This window comes from Myotis daubentonii, chromosome 5 (genome assembly GCF_963259705.1).
Source record: "Myotis daubentonii chromosome 5, mMyoDau2.1, whole genome shotgun sequence".
Lineage (NCBI taxonomy): Eukaryota > Metazoa > Chordata > Mammalia > Chiroptera > Vespertilionidae > Myotis > Myotis daubentonii.
The window spans coordinates 32,133,087-32,145,331 of record NC_081844.1 but is presented as its reverse complement, the minus strand read 5'-3'; the positions used below and the strand labels follow the sequence as shown (position 1 = coordinate 32,145,331).

General features: G+C 53.7%; 1 protein-coding gene across 1 annotated transcript in view; it reads left to right on the top strand.

Moving 5' to 3' along the window:
* Nucleotides 1-240: 240 nt before the first annotated feature.
* The window catches only part of GNA11 (G protein subunit alpha 11), a 30,617-nt gene continuing 18,612 nt past the window's right edge, over nt 241-12,245 (top strand). The window contains exon 1 of the mRNA XM_059697227.1: nt 241-636. Coding sequence (XP_059553210.1) covers nt 501-636 — 136 coding nt within the window. The 5' untranslated portion in view covers nt 241-500. The remainder of the gene's footprint in view (nt 637-12,245) is intronic.

The following is a 12,245-nucleotide window of genomic DNA, read 5'->3' as shown; positions in this document are numbered from 1 at the left end:
AGCGCAACCGAGCGTGCCGGCCGAGTCCGCCACATTCCCACAATCCCGGGCGGCCCCGCCTGGCTCCCAGCTGAGCGTCCCCCTTCCCACGTTGGCGCAACCAAACCCGCGGGCGCGTCCGCCTCGCCCCGCCCCACCCCGCCCACCTCGACCGCTAGTCCCGCCCTTTCAGAGGGCGCGCGGGCCGCCGCACCCTCCCATTGGTCGTGCCATACGCCCGTCGGCTCTGTGCCCGCGCAGGTTAGGTTGTGCGGCGCTGTCGCTTGGTCGCAGCGGCTGCGGTTGGCGGCGGCGGTAGCGGCGGCGACGCGGGCGCAGGGCGGCAGGGCTGGAGTGCGTGGCCGAGCGGGACCGGCGTTCGCAAGCCGCCGAGCAGACCGGCCGTCCCGGGGGCCAGCGCCGAGGGCCAGGCGGGCGCGGCCGGGGCGGCTCCAGGCGAGGGCCGGGCCGGGCCGGGGGGCGGCGGCGGGGGTGGCCGGCGGGCGGCCGGGGCCGGGACGATGACTCTGGAGTCCATGATGGCGTGTTGCCTCAGCGATGAGGTGAAGGAGTCCAAGAGGATCAACGCCGAGATCGAGAAGCAGCTGCGGAGGGATAAGCGCGACGCCCGGCGCGAGCTTAAGCTGCTGCTGCTCGGTGAGTGCGGCCGGGCCTGCGGGGTCCGCGGCGACGGTGCGCGTGCTGCCGGGCGGGGCCGCCGCTGCCGTGCTGTCCGCGCCCGGGCCAGGGGCCTCGGGGTCCGCCCCGGCCGTTCTGTCCACGCAGGCGGCCAGGGGCCTGGGGTCCGCCTCGGCCTGTGCAGCCCACGGCGGGGGTTTGGGCCTCGGAGTCGGTGCCCGTGTTGTCCACGGCGGCGTCCGCGGCCTGGGGGCCAGCCCCTGCCTGTGTTGTGCATTGGCGGGGACCCTGGTTTTCGGGGCCTGGCCCCGCCCGTACTGTGGGGTGCGCGACTGCCTGAGCTGTCCACATGAGGTCCCCGTTTCTTCGGGGCCAGCCCCTGTCTCTGTTGCCCACGTCCAGTCTCTAGGAGTCGCCTCCTGCCTTTGCTGTCCACTTCTGTCCCCTGGGTCCTCAGGGCCAGCCTGTGCTGCCACGGGAGGTCCCCGATCCCTGCGGGGTGGGCCCTGGCAGGTCTGTCCTCTGCCCCTTCTCACGAGACGAGCCCCCTTCTTGCATAGGGCTGGCCCCCTGTTTCTGCCCTACTGAGTGTCCCCCTCGCTGTCCCCAGCGTCTGTTCGGCTCAGACCTTTAATCTGTAATCCACTGACGCGCCCCGCATCCCCCCCCTCCCCATCCCCTCTCAGCCTCTTCCCACCAGGTGGAGCCCTGTTCCCTACACTCAGGGCCTGCCCCCCACCGACCCCCCATTCCTTTAAGCCACTTCTGCTCCTCCCTGCCCCCCTGAGGGAAAGGGGTACACACCGTGGGGGACAGCCTTTCTTCTCTCCTGGAGGTTTCTGTTTGGGCTGGAGGCTGGGGGCAGGTGGAGCCTTTGCAGGTTTTCGGAACTGGCCGGCTCAGTCAGCCTTCCCCAAGCCTTTTCCTTCCCTCCCTCGGTGGGAGCTGCTCCTCCTGGGTCCTCCTCCTCCTCCTCCAGGGAAGATTCCTGTACCCGTTCCTGTCTCCCCAGGGCACACCTGTTGCAGGGAGTGAGTTGGCCCAGCTGTCAGCAAAGTGTTGTCACCCCAAATAAGGGCTGTTGAAGGACTTACCTCTGCCGGCAAAGGCAAGAAGGTCATTTACAAAACAGAAACCTGGGCCCTGCCCATTATGAGTCCTGCTTCCTTTTCATTCCTGGGCTGCAGGGAAAGTTGTGAAAGCTGCAAGCTGCTTAGAGGTAGTTTTGAAGGGCCTGGCGGGAGAAGGGGGAGGGTTGGAGGTGGCGTGGAGCTCCTGATGATGAGTAGTGGCATTGGTGGCCCTTTGGGAGGCAGCTGGTCTTGCCTGGGATGCATTGCTTCTCCCACCTGCAGGGTCCTCCCTTTTATGAAATACCTTCTCTACTTTTTTTTCCAAATGTATATCCTGATTTACCTAAAGACCATAAAATGGGCTGTCTCTGAGAAAAGACAGGCAGAGAGTAACCTTAAAGTTTGGCGGAAACTTGCAGCGGTATCCGAGTGGCACTTGGGAGGACTTTGTGGTACGTGGCTTCGGCAGTAGGCAGTAGAGTTTATTTTGAGAGGGGGGAGAGGTTAGAAATTAGAAGTGTCTCAACATTATCATCAGCCGGCCTTGACTGGGGCCTCTGTGAGCCTCCAGGTGCCCCTGCAGCCTGTCCGGAGCCTGTCCAGGCTTCAGATACATGTGGGGGGTCAATGCCACAAGTCAGTGGCCTGTGCTGCTGCAGCCTTGGTGTGCCTCCGCATTCTCCCTGGGCTCCCCCAGGAGCCCTGCAGCGGATCTGGAATTGGCCAATGCCCACCTGAAGACATGGGGGGAGTCAGTTGCAGGGGCACCTGTGTCTGTAGTCCCACCCCTTCTCTCCTGAGGGCACCCAGCCAGCACAGTGGGGGATCAGGCACCTGTCTCTTGAGGTTCCGTCCTAAGCATGGAGGTCAGATAAGACAGTGAGGGTGATGTGAGCTCCCAGGTCCACGGTGAAGGGTTCTGACATGAGGAGGATCGTCATCAGTGCAGGGCAGAGGCCCAGTGTGTGGGGTGGGGACTGACCCTGAGGCCCTCCTTACCCAGTGATCCTGCAGGCTTTGGGCCTGGGACCTTTTTGGGAACCCTGGGAACACTTAACTACCAAGCAGCCCGTCTTCTGAGATTGAATACCCCTTGCTGGGAAGACTTTGATGACCAGAGGACAGCGTGGGGTGTGAGGATGCAGGGAGGGCGTTCTTACTGAGTACCCTTTGCCTGGTACCCAACCGCTTGTAGGACTCATTTTAGCCCCCCACCCCCAGCAGGCCAGCCACTGGCTAGGGACTGTCCCCATTTTGCAGGGCAGACTGAGCTTTCCAGCAGCAGTCTGGCTGAGGGCCTTCCACCCCTTAGCTGTTCAGAGTGGAGTGCCAACTTCCGCATCCCTGTGGCATCTCTGTGTGTGCGGGGGTCTTGTTTCTGTGAGGTTCTGGTGTGTCTGCTTTGGCGCCTGGGTTTGGAACCAGGTGGAGCAAAATACTGTCACTTGAGAAGCCCTTGCCCACTTCACCATGTAGGTCCCCTGTCTCCTTAGGTCTGTATTCATGTGATCTATGGGACCTCTCAGCCTGGTGGGGGTTTTAATGTCCCATCCTGGTGGCAAGAATGACCTACCTGTGGAGCTCCTGGATCTGGACTTTGACCCTCGGACTGGGGGAACCTCTTGGGCTCTGTCCCCAGTGCTCCCTCATAGCTCCTTTTTAAATCTCAAAGAGGCATCTCTTTTCCATACAGCAGGGTCTCCCCCTCGGCACTGGGGACATTGGGGCCAGGTCAGTCTCTGAAGGGGGCCATCCTGGGCACTGTGGGGAGCTGAGCAGCATCTCTGGCCCCACCCACTTTATACCAGCACCCCCAGTCTGACAACCACAGATGTCCCCAGACACGGCCTGGTATACCTTGGTGTGGGGGGGGGGGGGAGGGGGGGCGAGGGGGGGGCAGGACTACTTGTGTTTGAGAGCCGCTGCCCCATGGCAACACAGTGTAAAACGCATGTTGCAGAGCTAGTATGTTATCAGTGTGTAAATTACTTTGTCAGATGTTTTGTGAGTGCTTAAAAAGGGTATTTTTGTTTGTAGGGTCCAAAGCTGTGTGCGTGCATGTATGTGTGCACTCAACACACATTGTACATGTGAATACATGGATACAGGTCTTCAGTGTCATAGCCCTGGTGTTCCAGGCAGTGTCCTTGTTAATATTCTGTCTGTTGTTGGGAATAGGATGGCGAGTATGCCCGTGCTGCAGGTCCCGACAGCATGCATCACTCTGCTATCCTGTGGACCAGAATCCTGAGGCCAGTAGGAGCTTTGGGGCGGGGATCCCAGGCAGGCCCACTGGCTTCCATCATTTGATAGAAAACCACTGAGGGGGTCCCTATCTGTGCCTCGAGACAGGTTTCCCATTTGAACCTCCAGTCCTTCCGTGGGAGCCCCGTTTCAGAGGCCCAGCAGCCTGCCCGGGCTGAGCCCAGTGGCTCCAGGGATTTCTAAATAAAGCAGGGCGGTCAGTTCCGCAGGCTTCCTGTTGGCCAGCTCTGGGCCCCACAGGGCGGTGAAAAGGCTCGGAATCTGGCATGGGGTGTGGTGGCTCCAGCGGGAAGGGCGTGCCTCCCAGTGCTTTGAGGTGTAGAGCGGAGCGTGATCACTGGTTCCTGGCAGAGGGGCCTGGCCAGGTCCCCTGCAGATCGAGAGAGCAGGAAGCGCCCGTGGATGGCCTCTTGTCTGTCCCTCGATTTCCCCTGGGGCTGTGGGAGGACCTCCATGCACCCCAGGAGTCTTACTGTGCTTGAAATTAAAATGAAATTAAATGTTTTTGGCTAAAAGGGTTTGCTTTCCCGGGTGCAGTCCCTGGAACTGTGAGGAGCCCAGACTGCCCACTGTCCTCTGTTTCCTTGCAAGTCCCAGGAAGACACCCAGTGCCTGGTCCCATGGGGCCAAAAGGCTGAGCCCCTGGAATGACTCCCCACAAAGAACAGTTAGTGTTGCAGGCCCTTGGAGCCTCACCAGGTGTGTCACCAGGCTCTGGGGCCAGAGCTGGCACTTAAACTCCATTTGCACAGACGACTGTGCTTCCGGTCTGGGCTCTGTGTGTGCCTAGCTGTGCCGGTCACTGCGGTGAGACTGGAGGAAGTGCTCAGCCTCAGACATTTAACCACAGAAGGTTTCACTTTCTGCTTTTTGTGGTGGAGCCTTCCTAGGTGCAGCCCCACAGCACTTGTCGTTACCACTGCCTGTGGCCCTGGCATTAGGAAACCAGACATAGCTTAGATGAGGACCTCTGCCCTGGCCCTGGGGTGGGTGCATCTGGTCTAGGACTCTGGGCCATGTGGGTGGTTAGAGCTGGAGAGCAGTGGGAGGAGCGGTCCCATCTCTGGTCCCAAAGGGCACCCCTTTCCCAGCTTGCAGCTGCAGCCTGGTCAGTGGGGACAGTCAGCCTTGGTGGCCTGCTCCCTGGTGTCTGTGAGCAGTGGATGGGATTCAGGATGTCTCCACGGGCTCTGGGAATGCCTGTGTGCAGGGTTATTTTTTGGTGTAACTCACGCTGCTCACAGAACGGATTTCATACCTCAGGTGGCTGGCTCGTGGGAGGGGGTGTTCATAGTTCCTGTGCCTCTCAGCCTTAGGGCACCTGGCCTATTGTGGGGTGTGTTACCCTGCCAGAGGGACTCCTCATTCCCTTCAACATCCCCCACTTCCAGCTCTTGACTATCCCACTGCCACGTAGCACAGAGCCCTGCAGACCTCAGAAATGTGTTCTGATGACTGATTTGTGATTGGATTCAGTGCCCCCAGGAGAATGGAATGGGAGTCACCTGGCACCCCCTGATGCCCCATCATACCTGGACGTGAGGCTCCCTGCTCAGGCAGCCCCATTGCCACCTGCCTGTGGCCCTCTGCTCTGCTGGGTGGACACATGGGTACTCAAGGGCACAGCTCACAGCTGCCTGTCTCGGAGGCCCCCCTGGAGGAGGCGGGGTTCGTCCACCTCTCCCCCACCTCACCAGCCAGGCTGGGCAGCAGGGGTGGTGCTTGCTTTGGGGTGGGAGCATGGTAACTCAGTGTTGTTTCCTAGGCTCAGTTTCCTCATTTGTTGGAGGGAATGGTGCCCCTGCCCCTGAAGCACTACCGTACGATGAAATGGCTTACAGTAGGTGCTCAGCAAGCTGAAGAAGCTTTGTCCTGTTATCTCTACCCTGTCCACTGGATTATTTGCATAAGTTCCCTTTAAAAGGCTACGGGAATAGTCCTGGGATATGGGTGTCCATACCAGGACCGAGCTGGGAAGTTCTAGAAAGTGCTGGAGTGGGGTTCTGCCCCTGTGTGACTCCTGAGTTTTGGTTTTCTCTTCTGTGAAATGACAATAATTTAGGATTATTGCAAGGATAAAGTGGGGTGATGGGTATTAAGCTAGGAAGTGCCACTCACAATATTCCTGTTGGTGAGCCTGTCCCTCTGTCTCACAGCAGGGTCTCCAGAGTTGGGTCCCCAGAGCTTGGCTGTCAGGGATTTGGCCATCAGGGTACCTTTTCTTTCTTTGTGTTTTTTTTGTTCATTCTCACCTGAGGATATTTTTCCATTGATTTTTAGAGAGAGTAGAAGGTAGGGGAAGAGACAGAGGGAGAAACATTGGTGTGAGAGAGCCACAGCGATGGTTGCCTCCGTCCTGCGCCCCAGCCTGTGCCCCAACCGGCCAGGGATCGAGCCTGCAACAGAGGTACGTGCCCTTGACCGGAGTTGAAACCAGGATTGTTCAGTCCGCAGGCCAACGCTCTATCCACTGAGCAAAACTGGCTAGGGCTGGGTACTTTTCCTGATCTCCAGCCCCTGGTTGGTACTGTACGAGGTGGGTGCACTGTAAGCATCTTAGAAGGAGCAGCTCCAGTTGAGACTGGTAGGAAATGCCTTTGGTCGTCATGTTTGTTTGCTTGTGGACCTCGATTGGGAGGGGGATGGGGGGAGGTAGAGTTGGAAGGGATAAAAGTTGACAGGTCAGACCCCTCAGGGAGACTGGGGTGGGAGGATGTGGGGGCGGGGCATCTGAACAGGAGACAGGTTGCCTGTGTCTGCCCCATTGTTCTTCTCATCTGAATGGATGGGGATGTCTGTAGCTGGGCTGGGTGAGTGGGCAGGGTCCATCCGGCCCTGTCCTCCAGTCCCTGAGCTCTGCCCAGGCACCCACATCTAGTTGGGCTAGACGGCAGGGATGAGTGGAACTGGAAGCTTATGTCAGGTCCATTGACCTTCACAGGCTTCAGAAAAGGCTGCGATAACACCCAGCAGGTGAGGATAAAAGTGGGGGCTCAGGCCCTAACCGGTTTGGCTCAGTGGATATAGCGTTGGCCTGCGGACTGAAGGGTCCCAGGTTCGATTCCTGTCAAGGGCATGTACCTTGGTTGTGGGCACATCCCCAGTAGGGGGTGTGCAGGAGGTAGCTGATTGATGTTTTTCTCTCATCGATGTTTCTATGTCCCTTTCCCTTCCTCTCTGTAAAAAATCAATAAAATATATTTTTTTGAAAAGTGGGGGCTCGGTGCAGCCACTATGGAAGACAGTATGGAGTTTCCTCAAAAAGTTAAAAATGGAACTCCAATTTGACCCAGTGATCCCACTTCTAGGAATATATCCCAAGAAACCAGAAACACCAATCAGAAAGGATATATGCACCCCCGTGTTCATAGCAGCACAATTTACCATAGCTAAGATCTGGAAACAGCCTAAGTGCTCATCAGCAGATGAATGAATTAGAAAACTGTGGTACATCTACACAATGGAATACTATGCTGCTGTAAAAAAAGAAGGAATTCTTACCATTTGCAACGGCATGGATGGAATTGGAGCTCATTATGCTAAGTGAAATAAGCCAGTCAATGAAAGAAAAATACCACGTAATCTCACTCATTTATGGATAATTAAGACCATTATAAACTGATGAACAAAAATAGATACAGAGGCAGAGCAGCATCGAACAAACTGTCAAACTCCAGTGGGAAGGCCGGGAAGGGTGGGGGCGGGATAAGAGATCAACAAAAGGACTTTTATGCATGCATATAAGCATAACCAATGGACATAAGACACTGGGGGGTAGGGGAGGCCGGGGGAAGGTCAAGGGGAGAAAAAAGAAAAAGGAGACATATGTAATACTCTTTGTAATACTTTAAGCAATAAAACAAAATTTTTTTAAAAAGTGGGGGCTCAGAAGACACCCAGCAAAATGGTTGGGATGGCCAGTGCTACTGGGCTATTGCACAGTGGCCTCAGTTACAGCAGGCAGCATGTCCTGACCAAAGGGTGTCGCACCTTGGAGGCCCCTGGGCAGAAGTCAGCTCCACTGACTTTGCCTTGGCGAAGAGATAAGATGAGTCCAGAGGTTCACACTTTCTGTCCTCCTTCCTGTCTCTTATCAGGGCAGGTGCCCACTGGTTTGTTCTCTTTCTGGCCAAGGAGCACTTCCCCCAGTGCACTTACGTTTTCTCACTTCCCTGTGGCTGTGGAACAGGAGAAATGGAAGTCGGGATGGGGGGAGACGCTGTGGTTGTGAAGCAAGAAGACCTGAGTTCCCATAGTTACCAGCTCTGTGACCTCAGCAAAGCTGCTTAACCTCTCTGTGCCTCAGATCCCTCCCTCACCTGTCCAGTGGGAGGCGGGATGATAGTTGTATCGCTGAATGAAAGAATGACCAGATGAGTGGGGGTGAGAGAAGTGTGTAATAGCTTTCCTTAGCTGCTCGAGGATTTTGTGTTTTCTGAGTCTCCCTGCATAAGGTCGCACCCTCTTTGATCTTGGAGCTGTTGACACAGCTTGAGGTTCATGTTGCGTTTCCAGGAGCCCAGGTCCCCTGCAGTGCTATTGCCTGGGCCTTCCTGTGACTCTGTGGGCTCCTGGCTTCTCTACTCACATCCCAGTGTGGTGGACAGCCAGCGCCAGCGCCAGCCCCAAACCCACCTTCTGACTCTAACACTTAAGTCAGTGATGGCAAACCGATGACACGTGTGTCAGAGGTGACATGCAGACTCATTTTTTTTTGTTGATTTTTCTTTGTTAAATGGCATTTAAATATATAAAATAAATATCAAAAATATAAGTATTTGTTTCACAATGGTTGCAAATATCAAAAAATTTCTATATGTGACACGGCACCAGAGTTAAGTTAGGGTTTTTCAAAATGCTGACACGCCGAGCTCAAAAGGTTCGCCGTCACTGACTTAGGTTCTATTGCTAGATTGCAGCCACCTGCCCCTGGGGTTGTGGATAACTGCATACCCGAGTGTGTCAGTGATATCAGATAAGTGGCAACCTTCCTGCTCTTCAGGTTGTGGCGGCAGGGGTTGAAACCCGTTTCTCTCCCACATCTGGGGGTGTTTGCTAGGGCTCAGGGCTCAGACTGACTTCCTTCAATCCAATCTGCCACCCTAGCTCTCCACCAATCAGTGAAGCAGGTTGGCAGCCTCCAACCCATCACAGAGGGGCTTGTTTTCCTTCCTCTTCTCTAGTTAGTCTCAGCTGAGGCAGCACTCAGACTTTCCTCCTGATGGTGGCAGGACTGAGTGTGCCTGGGGGTGTCCTGCAGGCCTGTGAGAGGGGCTGACGGGCAGGAGGCAGAAGGCAGACCCTCTCTTGGGGAACTGGTCCTCAGCGGGCTGAAAATGGGGACCTTACAGATACAGAGTGAACGGCAAGGATGGCCTCTGGAAAGAATAGCTGGGGTGTCGGGTGCTGGGCGTTTCTTGGAAACCGTGGATTTGGGTTTCTGTGCCAGGAGCTCAGTAGGGTTGGAGGGATGGGCCCATGAGGTGACTTGTATTTAACAGTGGTAGGAACTCTGGCACACAGCTGCAGGCACCCACAGAAGTCCTCTCAAAACACTGGGCTGGTCCTGTTACTGAAAAACTGTGGGTAGGTGGGGCAAAAGGGATCCATGGCCATAAACTTGAGGTCTAACTGCAGCCAGGACCTGGAGCTACTCGGCTTCCTTACAGGGAGGTGGTACACATGCATCACTTCCCCACAGTGTCATTACCTGTGCAAGCACCTGAATCCACAATTGCCATCAGGGCCTTTAGCATTCCTAGCGCCACAGGGAACCTCATACGACTCTTTTCTACCCATGCCCCTGCCCTTCCTGGCTACCACCCATCCATCCATCCATTCATCCATCCATCTCTATAGTTAGACCTCTTTTAACCCACCTCCATCCCCTGCCCCAGGCCTTCATCACCCTGTTGCCTTGTTCATGGGTTTTGCATATATATATATATATATATATATATATATATATATATATATACACACACACACACACACACACACACACACACACACACACACACAAGTTCTTAGGTTGATCTCCTACCCACCCACCCTCTCCTTCCTTCCCTCTGAGATTCCACAGTCATTTCCATGCTTCTGTATCTCTGGATCTGTTTTGTTCATTAGATTCTACATATGAGTGAGATCATGTGATACTGTCTTTTTCTGACTGGCTTATTTCGCTTAGCATAATACTCTCCAGGTCCTCCCTGCTGTCTCAAAGGGTAAGATATCCTTCTTTTTTACTGCTGTATAGTATTCCATGGTAAATATACCCCACCTTTTTTTTATCCACTCATCTACTGATGGGCACTTGGGTTCTTTCCAGATCTTAGCTATTGTAAATTGTGCTGCTATGAACATAGGAGTGCATACATTCTTTCTGATTGGAGTTTCAGGTCTTTTAGGATATATTCCTAGAAATGGGATCACTGGGTCAAATGGCAGTTCCATAGTTAATTTTTTGAGGAAACTCCATACTGTTTTCCATAATGGTTGCACCAGTCTGCATTCCCACCAGCAGTGTACTAGGGTTTCTTTTCTTCCATCCTTGTCATTTTTTGATTTTTTGACGGTAGCCATTTTGACAGGTGTGAAGTGATACCTCATTGTCATTTTAATTTGCATCTCCCTGATGATCAGTGACTTTGAGCATTTTTAAAATTTATATTTTTATTGACAGGGAGGGAGAGGGAGAGAGAGAGAAACATCAATGATGAGAGAGAATCATTGTTTGGCTGCCTCCTGTACGCCCCCTACTGGGGATTGAGCCCGCAACCTGGGCTTGTGCCCTTGACTGGAATTGAACCTGGGACCCTTCAGTCTGCAGGCCAACGCTCTATCCACTGAGCCAAACCAGCCAGGGCTTGAGCATTTTTTCATATGTCTCTTGGCCATCTGTATGTTCTCTTTGGAGAAGTGTCTATTTAGGTCCTTTGCCCATTTTTTAATTGGATTGTTTGTCTTCCTTTTATTAAGTTGTATGAGTTCCTTACATATTTTGGATATTAAACCTTTATCAGATGTATCTTTGCCAAATATGTTCTCCCATACAGTGGGCTCCCTTTTCATTTTGTTGATGGTTTCTTTGCTTTGCAGAAGCTTCTTATTTTGATATAGTCCCATATTTTTATTTTCTCCTTAGTTTCCTTTGCCCTAGGACAGTGGTCGGCAAACTCATTAGTCAACAGAGCCAAATATCAACAGTACAATGATTGAAATTTCTATTGAGAGCCAAATTTTTTAAACTTAAACTATATAGGTAGGTACATTGTTATTAACTTAATTAGGGTACTCCTAAGCTGGCCTTTGCTAAAAATGTCCTCAATCTGATTGAGGTACGTTCACTGAGGTCGACCCCTTCCAACTCTCCCATCCTCAACTCGTGCATGAATCGCGTACTGCGTATCCCACGGCCCGCCTGCGCCACGTCTCCCGTTGCCTGACCGACCGACACCCCCCACTTCTAATGCCACTTCTTCAAAATAGACTCACCCAGGCCGAAAACTGACTTCTGCGCATGGGCCACGAAGTTTCAATAGCACTGTACGTGCGCGCCTGCACGTGGTATTTTGTGGAAGAGCCACACTCAACAGGCCAAAGAGCTGCATGTGGCTTGCGAGCCGCAGTTTGCCAACCACTGCCCTAGGAGATGTATCCATTAACATATGGATCAAGAGATGCCTGAGATTTTGCTGCCTATGGTTTCTTCTAGGATTTTTATGGTCTCACGGCTTACATTTAAGTCTTTTATCTATTTTAAGTTTATACAGGATCAGAAGACACATAGTCTCCTGGGGTTGAGTTTTTCCCCACTTGGCATAATTCTGTGGAGCCCATCAGCTGTTGGGTATGTCCATGGGGTTTCCTTTTCATTGTTGAGTAGGGTTTATGGTACAGGTGGGCCACAGCTTGTGACCATCTACTGAGTGAAGAACATCGGGACCAATGCCACTCTTTGGACATCTACACTAATAAAAGAGAAAAATGGTAATTGGTGTACGACGCTACCCTTTTCATTGGCTAATCAGGGCTATATGCAAATTAATTGCCAACTAAGATTGGCAGTTAACTGCCAACAAGATGGCAGTTAATTTGCATTTGTAGGCACAATGCAGGGAGGCGAAAGGGAAAACAGGAAGAAGCCCCCTGCCACTGACAGTGATCAGAAACCCAGGGGGGAGCTAAGAGCTGGGGGCCGCCTTTGCCCTGCCCCCCAGCCATGATCGGAGAATCAGGCGCCTTTGCCGCCCTGGCCAGTGATAGCAGGAAGTAGGGGTGGAGCCAGCG